General features: G+C 35.2%; 1 protein-coding gene across 1 annotated transcript; it reads left to right on the top strand.

Moving 5' to 3' along the window:
* The first annotated feature begins 10007 nt into the window (after positions 1-10007).
* Positions 10008-14281, top strand: LOC117335190 (NXPE family member 1-like). Its single transcript, XM_033895172.1, has 3 exons — positions 10008-10768; positions 11073-11125; positions 12802-14281. The coding sequence occupies exons 1-3, from the start codon at positions 10200-10202 to the stop codon at positions 13593-13595; spliced, it is 1416 nt and encodes a 471-aa protein (XP_033751063.1). The 5' UTR covers positions 10008-10199; the 3' UTR covers positions 13596-14281.
* The last annotated feature ends 6422 nt before the right edge of the window (positions 14282-20703 follow it).

Genomic DNA, 20703 nt, shown 5'->3' with positions numbered 1-20703 from the left:
ACTTCTTTTCATTAATTATACCTAAGCATTTTATTAATTAAACAAAATATGTATCGGTTACAAAACACGTATATCGCGTTTAACAGATAGAGCAAAAGAAGTACAATGCACACTTACGTAAGTCGTTAGGCTTTTCTGCTAAAGACACATGCGTTTACGTTATGTGCATATAAAATACGGAATGCCGATCGGTTGGAGAATGCATGATTGAATGACAAATAATCGAGTGACTTGGATATTTATGTATAAGTTTGAAACGTGACACTTTGAATATGGGTGAAGCTATCGCTAATTGTTTGTGTTTAAAATTGGTCCGGTTGTTTTACAGTTCCGTAAAATTTACTCACCGACCGCTGATTTCAATGGCGGCGGAGATTATCAGAGACGACTACCGAAATGTTTTACCGGAGTGATTAAATGTCATGGCTTCTAAATACACCTTTTATCTATCAATTTGGTCTGATTATTAATTAACCCCATGACCGGGAGTGACAACACACGCTATCGTTATCCCTATTGTCAGTCAGGGCATTTGGGGGAGAGGTGTGAAATCTTGCCGCAGGGGTCACGACAAACACCTGTCCAGTGGTCAGTACAGGTAATTTTTTTGTTCGAATCATGAGATGTCAATTACCTATAATATCATAGCTAACGGGTCATGAAAAAAGTTCGATACATCGAAAACTTCGATTTATAAAAATTCGAATCATACATAGTTTCGTTAGTAGTGTTATATAGTGAGAAAATTCGGGACTAAGCAAAAAGTTCGATACAGCGAGAAATTCGAATCAACGAAGTTCGAATCATCGAGGTTTGACTGTACTTGTTTAAGCAGCGTTTTGCAGACAGTTCATGCAAACGATGAACGAGTTTAATGAAGGCTCATCAAAGTATTTTTTGTACAAATTTTTAATCGACTTTTTTACTTTCATCCCGTGAGGTCGGGGGTTGAGTTGCCCGTTCAAGTTAAAATTGAGTTGTAACTTTTTGCTAAGAGCACATTCTAATATTAAAACATGGATGAACGTATGGACGTGCGTGACGAGCTGACTTCTCTAAGCGAGGGTATTTATGTCAGCCCGTCCAGAAGGTGATGTTCAGCCTTGCGTGACTATAATCGGGGTAGTCTGCACTAGGTAAAGTTCGTAATAGGATGTAGTCCTCTATATACTCGATACATGCATAATAACAACAAACTCAATATATGCTATTAGCTGCTCGGCCTTGGAACGACTGAGTCGGCATTTAATTTTTAAAATATAAATTCCAAATGCGAATCCATCGAACCCACACTCAACCAACTCCACCTCCCAGACCGTAATTGCCCTGTAAAACCAAGCCTGCCACCCAAATTGAAAAACCCATATTAGGGAAACAAGAGAGGAGGTGCACCAGCCCTATATGTTTAAGGTTTATTTTTGCTGGGATTTCTCAACATCGAGTACAGCCACGATCGCCAAGCATACTATAAATAATCCGATACGACATAAAGAGCACCACATATAGATACTTAAACTACAATTGACTAAATTTATAGAAATTTAGAGGGTGCGTTCCCGTGCTGACCGAAAGCTAGAAGAATGACTTACATGACCACCTTACCACGACCCATACTTCTGAACCAATCCCATTGGTCAATATTAACTGCACGTACTCCCCGATCTATACGACCGATATGCATTTCCCGCTATTCTCCGAAACGCGGGAAATTTGAATTATACCCACCTATACATGTGTAATCGCATACTACACTTGCCATTGTATTGTGTATATAACATCGTACATTTGGTCATCTTTCACAACAATATTTCAAGCATTACATAAATAGGGCACCGAAACCCCTCACGGTGGCTTGCAAAAGTCTGTTTTGAAATACATTGAAAAATATTCTAATAATCGTGTATTTCTATAACTTTGAAGCGAATCGAAGTTACACGAATGAAGTTTTTTCCCAATTATATTAATAAAGTTTTCCTTAAGAAATAATTAACGATGATTCGTGTATTGTTGCAGGATATACAACGAGGACGAGGATATTTTGCAATTAAATCAATAACGAAGGCCGCAGGTCTGAGTTATTAATTAAAATTGCAAAATATCCGAGTCCGAGTTGTATATCCTGCAACAATACACGAGTCAAAGTTGATTATTTCTATTCTACCATGTACTGTTTAGTTCTGAGATCGACCTCTTTCTAATAGAAAAACAGCAAAGAAAACCCGAGAAAACCTTGTAATTTATTTTTTGAGTATTGCATTATTTGTTGATGAAATATACAGGCAAAACAGTACTACGATCAAAAGCATCTATCATATGGCATTGATTTTGAAAATTAAAAAAAAAAGAATTAAAAAAGGGGGGGGGGCTCCGTAGGATTCGAACTCGCGTCGTGATACAAATATATTGAAAGACTAACCCATTAGCCCACTCGGCTATAGTAACCTTTTATGAAACGGGTGAATATTTGATAAATAAAATTGTAACAGCCGTGACTCACGACCGTGTATTATTGGCACGAGCGTGGGTTATTGGAAAATAATACATAGTTTTAAACCAATCAAAAGTGGCGTTGCATAGCAAACATGGTAAAATAGTAATTAATCTAATGTTGAGGCATATGTTACTTCAGTGTTAACTATTCATTTCCAGATAACAATACATATGATTTTTTTTCTTTTTGGAAATAAACGTTTGTTAGCAACGTACGACCAATCGGAAAGGCGAACTCACATTCTCCATAAACGATTGGCACTATCTTTAAAGTTTTTTTTCTATTTTTGTTAGTTTTGCACATTTTGTATTGCGAGTGTTTTTCTAGTGAATGTGGCTATAGCTAGTTTAAACTGTCGATTATGGGTTGCCGTTTTAGGATAAAATACATGTACAGACACTAACTAAGTGCAAATACTTTCCTTTGCGAATGTCGGCACTGTTGATGTTAAAAAAATGGCAACAGATCAGGTAGACGGTGTTTTGCAAGCGATTATTTAACAGTATGATCTATCAAGACAATTGACAGGAAAAATTAAAAAATCAACTCTATAACCTGCTGCAAGAATTGGTTTTTGTAGGTGTGTCTCGCCATTTTTGTCGGAAAACCACGCAGTCAGCATAACAGTAGTTGCGCAAGTTGCTTCAGCTGGTTGAAAGGCCAGGCCTATGCACACAGAAGGTCTTGTTAATTACCCACAAGGGCCGACAAGGGAAATAAGAGCAATAATATCGTTTTTATTTCTTAATTTCTAATAATTAAATGCATGTGCTTATATCATTTAACAGGAGCCTACAAGAAGTTTGAAAACCCTCAAGAGAGAAAAATGTATTTATGAGGATACTCGTAGAGAGTAGTATAATAGTCAAATAACCACCAGTTATACAAATGTGAATTGAAATGGACCGTTTATTACATCAAAAAAGTAAAAACAGTTATACAATACATGCCACGCCACACTGACTTAAAGTATCAATTTTATAAGGAATAATTAACTTCCGATTATAACTGTAAATTATTCAATCATAAATTAATTAACCCGACGATGCACGATTTGTTGTTTTCTTTATTGAAGTCACAGATCTATCGGAATACATCGCGACATGAGAAATTCCCTGTATATGATCAATAAACGAGATTACTTAAATAGTTTCAAATTATGCAATGGAGTCTTTTTTGTGTAGAACGATAACATTCAGGTTTAAAATACGATGACAAATTACGGACATCTGTAAGAACAAGGTTTATTAATATCATTCAACCGTAGGCGATTTTCCGTGCTACATGTCAGTTCGTGGCGATCAACTCCACAGTTGTAAGAACTGACACGTAGGACAAAGATAATGGTGGAATTTAAGCTCACAACTAGAAGAAAAAAATATTAAACAAAGGTGGTTTAAAGAAAGACCGTAATATTGACATGCGAGCTCATACTGAAGTCACCAACTATGGACTGTACACTTGAATGTCTTGTGCGACACTCGTGACACCTTTTATCACGTGTTACGTCTATGAAATGATTGTATATGATTATTTACTTGTAATAGAACTTCTGTAAACTTTGAAATTTACGCGAGGAGGGGGGGGATTTATGCTCAATACGCGGACTTCTTTTGTTCGCAGAAATTTCCACCACTCGTATTATTTTGATATCAATTTGCGTAATTTTGAACTACAAGCGAAAGTGGATCGATCGCGAAAATTACCCCATACCTATAGTTTACATATTGAAATCGCGAAATTAACCCCAGCGAAAATAAACACGTGTACAATTTACCATAAATATAATGGGTTCCATATGCATTTTTTTTATATCTTTAGCTATTTTAGTTTGAGTTGGTGTGTTTTTATAGGAAAGTCCTTCTCGCCTGGAGTTGTTTGCCCATAATGACTAAATTGTCCCAAGCGAGACAAATTTTGTTTGGCCGGTGCTGAGTCAGAACCTGAATGGGTACTAATTCTTGGGAATACATGTCAATTCATAATTGATACTTTTCATCACTAATGCACTAAGCATGTTTCAATTACTGTGGATACTATTGTCCAACTGTTTGACATTTCTGGGTTTAGGAATTAACGCTATTGAGACGACCGTTTTAGGATACTCATCAAGATATTGTGCAAAGTTATTCAGTTGATAAGTAGTTACTGCGCAAACATAAAAATCAATTTTAAGGAATTGTAATATTTTCCAAGTAATCTGTCCTTCTGTGTCAGGTCAATATCTGGCTTTATGCAACTATTTCGGGGTATTACCACAGCCGTTATGGAGGATATGCAAACATGGCTGGGGTTTTTTTCTCTGATAGTTCACCGGTGTTTGTTAACATTCTGGGGCCTGTTGACTGTCCAACTTTAATTTGTCAATATATAGAGATAGTTGCAGGTGTAATCTGAATATTGACTGTGGAGCAATTCTGTGGAGAGAGAGAGGGTTAGTTGGGTTGGGCTTAGGTGAATGGAAGTACAACACTATCTGGTTTGCTAGGGAACCAAAAAGGGCAATTTGCATTATGATAATTTTTCTTTAGTGAGTATTTAAGAAAGAATACTTAAAAATGAGAAAGAGTTTTGAAATGTGCTACACTGTTATTATAAGACATACGACAGAGGGGGTGGCAATGGTGTAACAAATGATTTGTCTCGCTTTCGGTGCCACAGATTCCGTCAACTGCTTGGCACCTATTGATGTATTGATGCCAATAACTTTGAACTGAGTTGATGGTCTTCTTCATTTATATAGAGAGAAGAGGAAATTTCAGTTTGTGATATTGACCATTGAATAGAAAATATACGGGTTTCAATCGGGGATAATTTGATAAGATGAGTGTTGATGATACAAATTGTATGGTAAAAGTTAACATTAAAAGTGCCCAGTTATGAAAAAAAAAGAAACATGTTATTAGTATGTAAGCAATTCAAGTTAGTTCATATAACACATACAAAAGTATGCAAATTTGTAAGCCATGCTAAACTCTTCAAAAAAACTTTAAAATTGCAAAATATGATATTTGACATAAAATTAAATCCCCTTTACCATGCATTTTGTTTGTCTTGAAACCAGTTTGAATGAGTTAATCTTGTATCAACATATATGTCCATTATTACTATGATATCTCAAGCTAGCGTTTTCGGTGTGAACACATTGGGGTTTTTTGGGGGTTTTTTTTTTGCTTTTTTATTATTATTATTTTATTTTTATAATTTATTTGGTCTCATAGTTGAAATATGGACATCACCAGTACGATAACAAGATATAACACAACACATTCATGACAGTCAGATATTTGGCTTATACGCAACTAGAAAGATAAATAGCACTTTCGACAGTTGACTTTCTACAAAAAACATATATACATCAGCTTCTGCCGAGTCGTAACATAGACCCTCACACTGATCACAGCTAATAATCTCTCTTCGTTTCTCACTGTGTCATAATCTCTGTATCATCAGATGTCAGGTTTTACATGGCCTAAGGTGGATGGATTTGTGGAGAAGATGTTTGAGGAGACAATATCGAAAGTATACATTACATAATCCCTACAGATGTTTGAGGAGACAATATCGAAAGTATACATTACATAATCCCTACAGATTTCTGAGGAGACAATATCGAAAGTATTAATTACATAAGCCCTACAGATTTCTGAGGAAACAATATCGAAAGTATACATTACATAAACCCTACAGATGTTTGAGGAGACAATATCGAAAGTATTCATTACACAATCCCTACAGATTTCCGAGGAGACAATATTGAAAGTATTAATTACATAATCCCTACAGATTTCTGAGGAGACAATAATGAAAGTATTCATTACATAATCCCTACAGATGTTTGAGGAGACAATATCGAAAGTATTCATTACACAATCCCTACAGATTTCCGAGGAGACAATATTGAAAGTATTAATTACATAATCCCTACAGATTTCTGAGGAGACAATAATGAAAGTATTCATTACATAATCCCTACAGATGTTTGAGGAGACAATATCGAAAGTATTCATTACACAATCCGTACAGATTTCTGAGGAGACAATATCGAAAGAACATACTTTGCGGAGAATGTAAATAAAGTCATGAACTTGTATCAATATCGCTTTTCCTTCTTTTCCTTCTGTTCCTCCTTGTCTTTATTCATTAAAGTTTGTTTACAACTTTTACTGGTACTCTACGAGATAGAATCAAAGACTTCCTTTGGGCAAATGTGACATCGTTGTTTGCAGTATACATTGTATGTACTAAGACCCTGAGGGGAAGGTTGTTTTACAAATAGTCTTTATCCTATATTCCAAGCAAACGAAATGGAATAAATTATAAGATTTCTTCACGAAATGCCATAGTTTCTATAAGCCATTCAGATATTAGCTTATTCAGGGTTTACAATCTTGAGACTGCATTGGTCATGTAAACGTAGTGTCCCTTGATTTTTATGGTCACTGATTACATTTAGTATGGTTACTGATTACACTTAGTATGGTCACTGGTAACACTAAGTATGGTCACTGATTACACTAAGTATGGTCACTGATTACACTTAGTATGGTCACTGATTACACTTAGTATGGTCACTGATTACACTTAGTATGGTCACTGATTACACTTAGTATGGTCACTGATTATACTTAGTATGGTCACTGATTACACTTAGTATGGTCACTGATTACACTTAGTATGGTCACTGATTACACTTAGTATGGTCACTGATTATACTTAGTAGTGTCACTGATTACACTTACTATGGTCACTGATTACACTTAGTATGGTCACTGATTACATTTAGTATGGTTACTGATTACATTTAGTATGGTTACTGATTACACCTAGTATGGTCACTGATTACACTTAGTATGGTCACTGATTATACTTAGTATGGTCACTGATTACACTTAGTATGGTCACTGATTACATTTAGTATGGTTACTGATTACATTTAGTATGGTTACTGATTACACCTAGTATGGTCACTGATTACACTTAGTATGGTCACTGATTATACTTAGTATGGTCACTGATTACATTTAGTATGGTCACTGATTACACTTAGTATGGTCACTTATTACACTTAGTATGGTCACTGGTAACACTTAGTATGGTCACTGATTACACTTAGTCCGTCACTGATTACACTTAGTATGGTCACTGATTACACTTAGTATGGTCACTGGTTACACTTAGTATGGTCACTTATTACACTTAGTATGGTCACTGATTACACTTAGTAGTGTCATTGATTACACTTAGTATGGTCACTGATTACACCTAGTATGGTCACTGATTACACTTAGTATGGTCACTGATTACATTTAGTTACACTTAGTATGGTCACTGATTACACTTAGTATGGTCACTGATTACACTTAGTATGGTCACTGATTACACTAAGTATGGTCACTGGTAACACTTAGTATGGTCACTGATTACACTTAGTATGGTCACTGATTACACTTAGTATGGTCACTGATTACATTTAGTTACACTTAGTATGGTCACTGATTACACTTAGTATGGTCACTGATTACACTAAGTATGGTTACTGATTACACTTAGTATGGTCACTGGTAACACTTAGTATGGTCACTGATTACACTTAGTATGGTCACTGATTACACCTAGTATGGTCACTGATTACACTTAGTATGGTCACTGATTATACTTAGTATGGTCACTGATTACACCTAGTATGGTCACTGATTACACCTAGTATGGTCACTGATTACACTTAGTATGGTCACTGATTATACTTAGTATGGTCACTGATTACACTTAGTATGGTCACTGATTACACCTAGTATGGTCACTGATTACACTTAGTATGGTCACTGATTACACTTAGTATGGTCACTGATTACACTTAGAATGGTCACTGATTACATTTAGTTACACTTAGTATGGTCACTGATTACACTTAGTATGGTCACTGATTACACTTAGTATGGTCACTGATTACACTAAATATGGTCACTGATTACACTTAGTATGGTCACTGATTACATTTAGTATGGTCACTGATTATACTTAGTATGGTCACTGATTACACTTAGTATGGTCAATGATTACACTTAGTATGGTCACTGATTACACTTAGTATGGTCACTGATTACACCTAGTATGATCACTGATTACACTTACTATGGTCACTGATTACACTTAGTATGGTCACTGATTACACTTAGTATGGTCACTGATTACACTTAGTATGGTCACTGTTTACACTTAGTATGGTCACTGATTACACTTAGAATGGTCACTGATTACATTTAGTTACACTTAGTATGGTCACTGATTACACTTAGTATGGTCACTGATTACACTTAGTATGGTCACTGATTACACTTAGTATGGTCACTGATTACACTTAGTATGGTCACTGATTACACTTAGTATGGTCACTGATTACACTTAGTATGGTCACTGATTACACTTAGTATGGTCACTGATTACACCCAGTATGGTCACTGATTACACTTAGTCCGTCACTGATTACACTTAGTATGGTCACTGATTACACTTAGTATGGTCACTGATTACACTAAATATGGTCACTGATTACACTTAGTATGGTCACTGATTACATTTAGTATGGTCACTGATTATACTTAGTATGGTCACTGATTACACTTAGTATGGTCACTGATTACACTTAGTATGGTCACTGATTACACCTAGTATGATCACTGATTACACTTACTATGGTCACTGATTACACTTAGTATGGTCACTGATTACACTTAGTATGGTCACTGATTACACCTAGTATGGTCACTGATTACACTTAGTCCGTCACTGATTACATTTAGTATGGTCACTGATTACACTTAGTATGGTCACTGATTACATTTAGTATGGTCACTGATTACACTTAGTATGGTCACTGATTACACTTAGTATGGTCACTGATTACACTTAGTATGGTCACTGATTACATTTAGTATGGTCACTGATTACACTTAGTATGGTCACTGATTACACTTAGTATGGTCACTGATTACACTTAGTATGGTCACTGATTACACTAAGTATGGTCACTGATTACACTTAGTATGGTCACTGATTACACCTAGTATGGTCACTGATTACATTTAGCATGGTCACTGATTACATTTAGTATGGTCACTGATTACATTTAGTATGGTCACTGATTACACTTAGTATGGTCACTGATTACACCTAGTATGGTCACTGATTACACTTAGTCCGTCACTGATTACACTTAGTATGGTCACTGATTACACTTAGTATGGTCACTGATTACACCTAGTATGGTCACTGATTACACTAAGTATGGTCACTGATTACACCTAGTATGGTAAAATTTCACATCTAGACATGGTACATAATAGTGAAAACGGACTCAGTATAGATATAGGATAGCAATATTACATCTACAATTGAGAGATCATCTTGGGATGATTTGTGAAATGAAAATATAAAGACTGAATTTTCAGACTGCGGGGACTCACTTTTCCGTTAAATGTTAACTTATCATTCTTTCGTATTTTCCAGCAGCCACACTAACGTTCATCTGCCATTCAAACCCACGGATTTGCAACGATTTATTTTCAACAAAAGAACCTATCCTGTAGTGTTTCGTCACTTCACAAATACATCACTGGCCATCCAAGAATCGGATTATGCTACCTCCGTATCAAAAACTGCTTTATCATCTTATGATTTCTACCTGTCTATCAAAAACTTAAACCCTATGGATTTGAGACGCATTGCAAGTAATGATTCTTCCGTTCAAACTCTGACTGTGAACAAGACAACGTATTCACTGGGAGAGGATATAAAAGTAGAGATTATTCTTTATGACGGATATGGGAAACAACTCACACGAGGGGGAGATATCCTCCGTATTTGGCTAAAAAGTGAAATCAAGGACGCTAGTGTAAATGGCTATGTTGTCGATCACAAAAACGGATCATATACAGGCCACGTGTTGGCTTTATGGACAGGTAAATGTATCATTAAAGTGTCTATAGCAGCAACTAGAGAGCATATTGCCATTGTTCTTAATTACATTGAAAACCATGGATTAATGCATGATATGGACGCCGGATTTAAAAACGATGAAACTGCAGAACAAACAGCATGCAGTGTGAAACCAAACGTATTTGGGTCAAAAGATGTGTGTAATTTTACAGAAGAAAACTACGGACTGCACTGGTTTTGTGCTAAACCCAAAATTCGTACACTAAATTGCAAGGACTGGAAGTTTACTAAAGGCCATCGTACCGACCATTTAAGTAATTCTGAGAGAACTATTGCCAGGTAAATATGCTAATCATTTGTTAGCTGGAAAAGTATGTAGTGTTGATAAAATACAAATTTAGCTATAACAGTGAAAATAACAAAAATATGCTCGTACGTCTGACTGAAAACGTAGCCGAATCAGTGATAGAAACCTCAATGGTTTTTCGCAAGATCTTCATATGTATATTTATCGCTATTTAAGGTCGCAAAAGATGCTTTCCATTTCTAACAATATGAACATACTAAATGTACAAACAACTGCAAAAACACGACAACATATATGATTTAAAAAGACCTAAATTAAAGGATCTCTTCGAAACAGGGTCCACAAGCATATGATGTTAAAGCAAAGCCCCGCCATAACGGTAACCGGAGGTGAGTAGATTTCTTGGTACATAGAAACACTATTATTATACCTCATATTACAGTGTCTTTAATTAGCCAAAACGCATCACGGGGAAGGGGGATAAAACATCATATCTCCTTGAGGCGCGTGAGCCAGGGAGACCAATATCATATCTCCATTGACGTGTGCCTCAATGGCGACCCCCACATTCTGTTGCGAGGAGTTGTCTCCCTTTCAGTTATTTACAAATGGCAGACGAACAGAAATGCAAATGTTTTCTTGCAGTCGAAGAAGCAGAAACAGATAAAATTCTGCAAAACAAGATTGCTCAGAACCCGAAAATATCAACAAATGTACATTACACACCAACTGTTTCCAAGAGTTTCTAAAAGAAATTGTCAATAACACCTTGACTTGGAATCCTATCAATTGAGTGACCGGGATAACAGGGGTTTGTGATAAAAATGATATTTCATATCTTCATTTTATTTTTGAGTATCATCATTACTGATTGGTCATATTGGTAGACTTTATATGTTGCACGCATTATTGTAATGGCACTAATCAAGTAGTTTACCCTGCATTTTTTGTGTACGGATGCTTATCATACTTTAAATTGAGCTTCAATTCGTCTCTCTATCAAATTGACAGTTTAATGGTCAGTAATAGACAACAGAAACCAATAAAGGAGTCTTATAGAAAGTCCCCGTCACAATCCATTATCCCTCTTTTTGGATCACTATGCACTGAATTAAATGCATTAAAGGAAACCAGAAAGATCAGCAATCTACTACATCTATAATCTTGATTTTCCCCTGCCACAGCCTCAGACACTAACAACACCAACCACATACACAAACAATACCAGCCACACACACAAACAACACAAACTACACACACAAACAACACGAACCAAAGATACAAACAACACAAACCACAGACACTAACAACACCAACCACAAAAACAAACAACACAAGCCACACACACAAACAACACCAACCACACACACAAACAACAAAAACCACACACACAAAAAACAAACCACACACACGCAAACAACACAAACAACACAAATCACATACACAAACAACACTAACCACACACATAAACAACACAAACCACACACACAACACCAACCACACACACAAACCACACACACAAACGACACGAACCACACACACAAACAACACAAACCATACACAAACAACACAAACCACACAAGCAAACAACACCAACCACAGACACAAATAACACCAACCACACACACAAATAACACCAACCACACACACAAACAATATCAAGCACAGAAACAAACCACACACACAAACAACACCAACCACACACACAAACAATATCAAGCACAGAAACAAATAACACAAACCACACACACAAACAACACCAACCACAGACACCTAGCATAGGACATACGATTCAAAACAAAGGGCAAAATTCATTCGCGTGAATCTCACATGATAATTTCATTTGAAAAGGTCAAAAAGTGAAATCAACATTTTTCACGTGAAGGAATTTTGAATGATGTTACACATGTTCACCTGAGAAGTCATCTTTATTACATAAAATTTTGTTGCCAAAGCTGATTCATTCATTTACCTACTTTAAGTATCTTTTCTTTTTTCTTCAGATTACCTTAAACACTTACTTTTCTGAACTCAGATTACATGTTTACTTATTTATGTTTTTTAGCGGAAGATTTTGTTCCTTCTCGGGATGTACCATGTTACAAAAGACCTAACATTGAGACATGGAATGAGGAATCCCCTGTCGGATTTTACTACAATGGCAAATGGCACCAGAGAGGGTGTAAAAACACGTTCACACCTTCCAAGATTTCATATGAGAAGTGCTTACGTGATCAATATCTCTTTCTAATCGGTGATTCAAATATCCGTTCCTGGTTTGATCACATACAGAAAATGATTAATATGGTGTTACCGGAAAATAAAAAGGGACAAACAAAAACGCGATGGTTCAGCTTAAGGAAGGCTGTACGTCAAGATTTAAATTTCACGATGTTGTGGGCTGTTCATGAGCTGCCTTTCTATACAGGAGAAAATTCACCAAGGGAAATGATTAAGTCTGTTGCTTGGTACATAGATCGGATTCCTTACAAGAAAAAGGCTACCATTGTTCTACATAATATGATGCATTTCGCTAGAACTACGCCATTTGAATTTCGCGAACATATTCGAGACGCCAAATTTGCGATTGGTAGATTGTTTAAGCGTATGCCGGAAGCAAGAGTGTTTGTGAAAGGTCCACACTCTGCAACATTTATAAATATGCTAAAACCGCTGGATTTTATTAGAAGAATGCATGAACAATTATTCTATGAAGAGTTCATGGAGTTTCATAACAAGATTACTTATTTGAACGAGTGGGATTTGACGACATGTATCGAAAACGTCAACGTTCATCCTGATCCGTCAACCATTGACGACATGATTCATAAATTTATGTCTTATTTGTGTGAAGCTTAGAGTTATTCTTTAAACATTTGGTTCTCGTCTGGTAATCAATTTCGTATGTCGGTTTACATTTTTCCCCTTTTCTTTTGATACACATGTACATTATGTGTTTGATACACAGCTACATTTTATGTTTGATAAACAGGAACAATTTGTTTTTGATACACAGGTATATTTTGTTTTTGATGCTCATGTAGTTTTCGATGCATCGGTACATGTACATTTTGTTTTTGATGCACAGGTAAATTTTGATTTCGATACACAGGTACATTGTGTTCTCGATACACAGGTACATTGTGTTATCGATACACAGGTATATTGTTTTCGATACACAGGTACCTTTTGGTTTTGATACACAGGTACCTTTTGTGTTCGATACACAGGTACATTTTGTTCGAGTTTATATTCTATTCACCATTGTTAATGCTCTGTGACTCATCCTTTTAAAAACATTTTCTTCGAGTTGGTTTATGTTAAGATTTTCGTAACACAACTAATGAACACTTTTAGATGATTAGTGCATATGAGCATTCATAGGCGACCTAAAGGCTGGCCTATCTGATATTTGGTTCTCGTCTGGTAATCAATTTCGTATGTCGGTTTACATTTTTTCCCTTTTCTTTTGATACACAGGTACATTTTGTGTTTGATGCACAGCTACATTTTATGTTTGATAAAAAGGAACAATTTGTTTTTGATACACATGTTTATTTTGTTTTTGCTTCTTATGTAATTTTTGATACACAGGTACATTTTATGTTTGAAACACAGGTAGATTTTGTTTTTGATACACAGGTACACTTTACGTTTGATACACAGCTACATTTTATTTTGATACACATATATATTTTGTTTTTGATACTCATGTAGGTTTTTGATGCATCGGTACATTTTGTTTTTGATGCACAGGTAAATTTTGTGTTTGATACACAGGTACATTTTATTCGAGTTTATATTATATTCACCATTGTTAATGCTCTGTGACTCATCCTTTTAAAAACATTTTCTTCGAGTTTGTTTATTTAAGGATTTTCGTTACACAACCAATGAATACTTTTCGATGACTAGTGCATATGAACATTCATTGGTTTTTTCTTTGGCGACCTAAAAGCTAGCCTATCTGATATTTGAATATTATGGTAATCAGTTTAGGAACTGCATAAAATGTGAGTGAAATTGTACACATCTATGTGTAAAGTTATTTTCTTATTTTGTTATCTTAAACAATGTGCATATTGTTATTACAGGTAGTAACTTACTTCAATCAGTGGTTTTTTTCATTTTCATTTCAGCGTATTTACGTACCTTACTCACGTGATCGTAGACTACACCTGCCATTGTCGGCAATATAGATACATGTTTTGATTATACCTACTTGAAAGTTTTACTACATTTTTCGGGAAATGACTCACTCTAGATAATAATTATTTGTTACATATTTCAAACATACCTCCCATTTTAGTTAAACTTGGATTTATAAAGTAATACTTTATGTATTTGTGTCTAAACTCTGTCACTAAAACATTATTTCATTGAAATGAATACCGGTGGTAATGGTATTCATCACCAATACCGTTACATAATAAACAATCGTGATCATAATGTGGTATACCAATCCATCTACCAGTTTCAACATGTAACTTTAAATTTGACATTCTAAATTTGCAGATAAAAATGCGCTCTTGGGAATTAAGCTTAATTAGATCAGGCTCAATGTTAAATTGTTTTTTTAAAGATAGAATAAAATTGTCCACAAGACGGTGATTGGATAGTAGAAAACCAGTTTTGAGTGAATTGATCACATAAACGTCTTTTTAGCAATGTTTTGAAAACAGTTTTATTTAATATACAGGTGTTTTGGTATATCCAAATGTTGTTAAAACCAGGATCATTAAGTATTTGTTTTATATAACTAAGCCATTTAAAGTCTGCTACTTGATTTTTTGCATTTTTAGTATTAAGCGATAGAATGTAGTAGAAAGTGTGTCGCCTCCTGTTATCAATTAATGCCAAGATATTAACATCCATAATTTTATTTCAATTTCAAGTGAAAATAGTTCGCCATAAACCATGTAATTTGGTGTATTTCTTCTAACATTTGAAATCTTCTTACAAAATTGTAAGTGAATTTTTTTTTTCAATTATGCTTACGTTTTCATATCCCCAGATTTCACATCCCTAAAGTAGAATCAGGGTAACCAGTGAATCGAACAGTTTAAGTTGCAACTTGTTCCGCTTATTTTTTCCTTGTTTTAGCAAATGAAAGTTATAGTTAAATAGTATGCGAAGATGATGATAAGAATCCTCGTGATTTATTTGCTCATCAAATATGGTAAAGTGGAACAGTCTTCTTTTTTTTACGTTTTTCAAAAAATGACATTTTTTTTGTCATATTGGTATTAACAGTGTTCAAATGTTCACAATAATTTGGAAAACAATCAAGAGCACTTTGTAGCCCTTCTAGAGATTCGGATATCAAAACGGTATCATCTGCATATAAAATCACAAATAATCTAACATATACACCAAGAGTATGTTCACATAAACTATCAATTTCTTGCAAACAAGATACATTATTTTGTTCAAAATACTCTTTTAAATTGTTACAGTATATAGAAAACAAAAATGGTGACAAATTTTCGATTCGTTTTAAACTGACGTTACACATGAAAACATCAGGTGTCTCTCTTCCGTTACGAACACATGATTATGAACTATGAAAATTTTACCTGGGAGTGAATTTTCTGGGAGTGCATTTTCTCCATACTCAGATACGCCACATCGTATCAAACGCTTGAAGTTGTCATTCTATCGTGTGCATGTTATTTTTATTCGTAATAATTTGTTAGGTATATCTATAGTCTGAAAACTGTAAAGAGGTCAAAATGTAAACATTAATATATGTTTCTTTGGGAGTATGGGGCATTAATTTCGTGTCAATACGCAAGGAGAGTCAATCGCGAAATCAAATCTTTCGCTATTTTTCGTACGAAAATATTCCGTCGTAATCAGTTTTTGTTTTCTTACAAATAAGCGTTTATTTCATATATACTACATCACATCATCATATATATTTGTATGAACTCCTCGGTATACTAAAATAAAATATTGTTGATCTAGGATTACACATTGTATTTTTATAAAAAAAAAAAAAAAAAAAATGTTTTTTTTTGGTCCATGATTTTGTCTTAATTTAATATTCAAGTACAATGCATATTGCATGTCTGAATATGTATGATGTATTGCTTGTCTTTAGTGTTTATTTTATATATTGTATGTCTTGTGTAAATAATTTTGAAAGTGAATAAAAAATAAATTTAAAAAAAAAAGCTTACGAGTTTTATTTGATAATGTATTTAAATCCAGATATTTTTTGGAATCGGTGTCAAAAGGAAATATTGTAACTGTTTTAAAGAAATGAGATATTTAGGATTCAAATAACACTCGTAAGTTGTTTAGGAAAACCCTTTACATCTATTATCAATAACAGACTAGTTAATTTTGATAGCACAATATCGTTACTGAAGCGGTTTGTTTTCAGAAAAGACATATCCACCATTGATACTATTTTCGCATTACAATCGTTAATTAATCGTACTCTTTAAAAAGTGAAGAAGACTTAATAGTGTTTTATTGATTATGAAAACGCGTTTGATTCATTAAATCAGAAAAATGGTTGGTACAAACTAATAACAACTGGAGTCGAGGGCAAAATGTTAGCTGTGATTATATCTATATATCGTATAGTACAAACGTACTTCAAATGTTGTGTTTAAAGCTTATGGTATAATAATTTCAAGTGTGATAATGGTTGATTTCAGGGGAAGGGAGATTTCATCTCCTATATTGCTCTCTTTGTACATGTCTGTTATAGCTCATCATTCGCGAAATTACAGTCATCTTTGAATCAGCGTTCGTGAAATCAAGTTTTTGCGAATATCACAAAAGAGGTATGTTCGCGAAATCGCGAAAAGTGATTTGCAGTAAAGGGTTTATGAGAAATACCTAATGAGCAATCATTATTTTATTATCTTTATGATACAAAAGAATACAGTTCAGTTTAATGAAGTTCACCAGGAAACATTTCAATGAAAATAATCCGTTTAAAACTAAACTCACGGATAAGCAAAGTGATTCTATGAATGGTCCACTCAAAGTTTGAATATGATGGGAAAACTTCCATGACTAGACGGATATTCACCGTAAAATTTTATCATTTTTGGACAGATCTAAAAGTATTTTTGTTAAGACCCGATAATCAATCGTTTAAATATCAAGAAATGTCAATTAATCAGCGCCGGGGATTGATTAAATGTATTCCAAAACAAGGGAAAACAAAATTGTATTTAAAGAATTGGAGACCCATTCCCGTATGTTTACTATAAAATTGCATCATCCTGTATCCAATATCTAATAGAATTAAACAAAGTATGGTTGATATTATAATACAAGTCAGGTGGGATTTGTCAAAGGTCGTTACATACTTTAGTAGCGAAATGTACCAGCTAGGATACTTAATGCTACTATGGAAAAATCCAAAGAAAACAATCACTCAGATAAGTAGTCTAGTACTCCAATACATATCACTTTTTTACTTCTTTATGTATGCAAACCGCAATCTTAGAATGAGGAGGCAATTATAGTAATTATTGATTAATTGTCAATTGCAATAATAATTTTGATTGATCCGATAGATTTAGATTAATTAACAAACGGAATAATAAGATGATTAATAATAATAATAAAAATTAATGATATAAGGTACGCTTGAAGAAATTAATTATCGATTCGATGATAGCAATACAACAGTAATGATTATGATAACCAAATAGTGGGACTGATTACCATCATTTACTTTTGCCTTGTTCCACAGACAATGCTTTGCCAGATACAATAAACGAATACTTAATTCTTTGTTATTTTCCTTAATTTGATATACAAGAACAATAAGTTTGTGTTCATTTAAGCTGATTTATTATTGTAACAACGACACAATATACTTTGTAATTCCGTCTTCCTCCGCTCTCAGCTCTCGCCCAGTTAATCCTCGAGCTTGGGTTCTCAATGACTAAGACCAGAGTTAACACCACAGAGTCTGTGTTACAATGAGCAAGCTCGTGTCCAATCATTCGATGTAGCTATGGAGCTTTAGGCGAACTTGAGCAGTCGTATATGCTGTGACAACCACATCTGTGCATCCAGAGGCTTTTACAAAGTCGCTTGCGTATGACCAATCCACGTGTCTCATGTCATCACCGATGAATTTCACGTCCTTGATGTTCGAACTGTCACTGGTCAACATGTCGAAACAGATCTCTGGGTCGGAAATGTAGGTCGACTGCACCATGTTCGTCGATTAACAGAAGTTTCGTCAGAAACTGAAATGATAAAGAAGCAGAGGGAAATAATTTATATGCTTTAAACATATCATTTTACGTGCTTTCTTGTCATCTCCTGTTCTCAACCATTTTGGCCATCCATTAGCTTCCCGTTTCATCTTTAAGAAGGCATTTTCTTGTTCGGCGAAGACTTCACCCGATTTTGTCTTGGGATTGTACTTGGCAATGCGATCGAAATGCCTTACTTCATAAACCTAAGAAGTTGATAACCTTTTCTTATAGCAGTTTTAATTTCAACGGTCACCCACAATTGCGTAAAAGCTCTTTACTCGTTGTCATGCTCACACGTTGTCTGATGAAGTTTCAGGTCAAGTTCGATAAAAAAGAACAAAAGATTCCCATTCGCTGTGTATAGCAGGACTGGTATGTGCACTTAATCAGTTCTTCGTAAGCCTCGATATCTTGAAAGTGTTCTGTACCGATCTTGGAATGGCCTGGTGGAAATATGCCTACTTTGTTGATATAGGATACAAAGATGTTACGTGGTAGTATTTGATCCTTCTTCTTCCCTTTGGCATCTGCCTACTCTGTAAACGCCTAAGTCCGGCCACCCTTGAATGCTTCCCGAGGATTTAGACGGCTTGATGTGTCTAAAGCTTCCATATACTCTTTCGTGGAAATGTAAGACGTACATCTTCGGTTACATGCGCACACCTAGATGCAGTGTTACTTGTATCCTAGATCTTCTAAACATACTTTGCAACATACTTTAGCCATTGCAGTGCTTTAATTTGGTGGTATGATTCCAAACTATTCCGACTAAAGGAAGTTAGTCATGTACACTAAATTACAGAAGCCATGGTAATGCATCGTTCAAAGGGGTCGATGCCCTGATTTCCTTCTTTGACCGACATCTCCTTAAACATAGCCTGGAATTTCAGGCATCACTTTCTGAGGATGTCTACAACGGAACGGCAATACTTGAGTAGTTCATTGAACACGAATCCGTTGTTTTCATGTTCATCGTATCACACCATAAATGATTTCCTCTGGCCTTGATAATACCTTCCGGATTGTAATATTTCACGTCCGGAAGAGGGACGTGTTGGTTTTTTTCTCCTGCTGAATAGATGAGGGAAATGACCTTAAGACGATTCGCCTATATTGTCGAGAAATATCGTTTGATATTGATGAACAAGTATTTAGAGCCACTGGTGATGACCGCCGGTAATATAGCATTTTCATGAAGATGGCTCAAAAACTATCGCTTCCCTTAAGATTATGGCATAAACTTTGCCTCCAATCTTTTGTTCGGAGAACGACCATTTGTAGAACATATCTCTTGTGTCAACACTTTGGAACATTAGTTCGTTTTTCCAACAGTGCTCGCATTCACTCGTTTACGTGACGTCATCAGTTTTACAGACTTCGCAGACCTTTTGGGCTATACATAAGTTTGGGCGGTATTCATAAAATCCACATCATGATGATTTACATTTCTTCTACTTTCCAGGCTTATATATATTCCACGACCAAAGATCACCATGGTCCAAGGACCTAAGGAATCAGAACAGTTCCGATTTGAGCATCTCTTTACGATTATTCTGCCCGGACCGAACTCTTGTGGGAAAACGCATTTCGTGACAACTCTGTTACAGGATGTCTTTAATAAAATCAACCAACCCCAGGATAGGACCAAATGGATGAACAAACGATGGCAACCGCTGTATGACGTAAGGAAAACTACCGTTCGACATAAAGTGGAGTTTGTGCAAGAAGTA

This window comes from Pecten maximus, chromosome 9 (assembly GCF_902652985.1).
Source record: "Pecten maximus chromosome 9, xPecMax1.1, whole genome shotgun sequence".
Taxonomy (NCBI): Eukaryota; Metazoa; Mollusca; class Bivalvia; order Pectinida; family Pectinidae; genus Pecten; species Pecten maximus.
This window is presented reverse-complemented; position numbering and strand designations above follow the sequence as displayed.

Excerpts from the sequence above, each read along its gene's own strand:
- LOC117335190 (XM_033895172.1), top strand. The coding sequence starts at position 10,200 with ATGGATTTGAGACGCATTGCAAGTAATGATTCTTCCGTTCAAACTCTG. Across the intron at positions 10,769-11,072 it reads TCTGAGAGAACTATTGCCAG|GGTCCACAAGCATATGATGT; the intron begins GTAAATATGCTA and ends TCTTCGAAACAG. Across the intron at positions 11,126-12,801 it reads CGCCATAACGGTAACCGGAG|CGGAAGATTTTGTTCCTTCT; the intron begins GTGAGTAGATTT and ends TATGTTTTTTAG.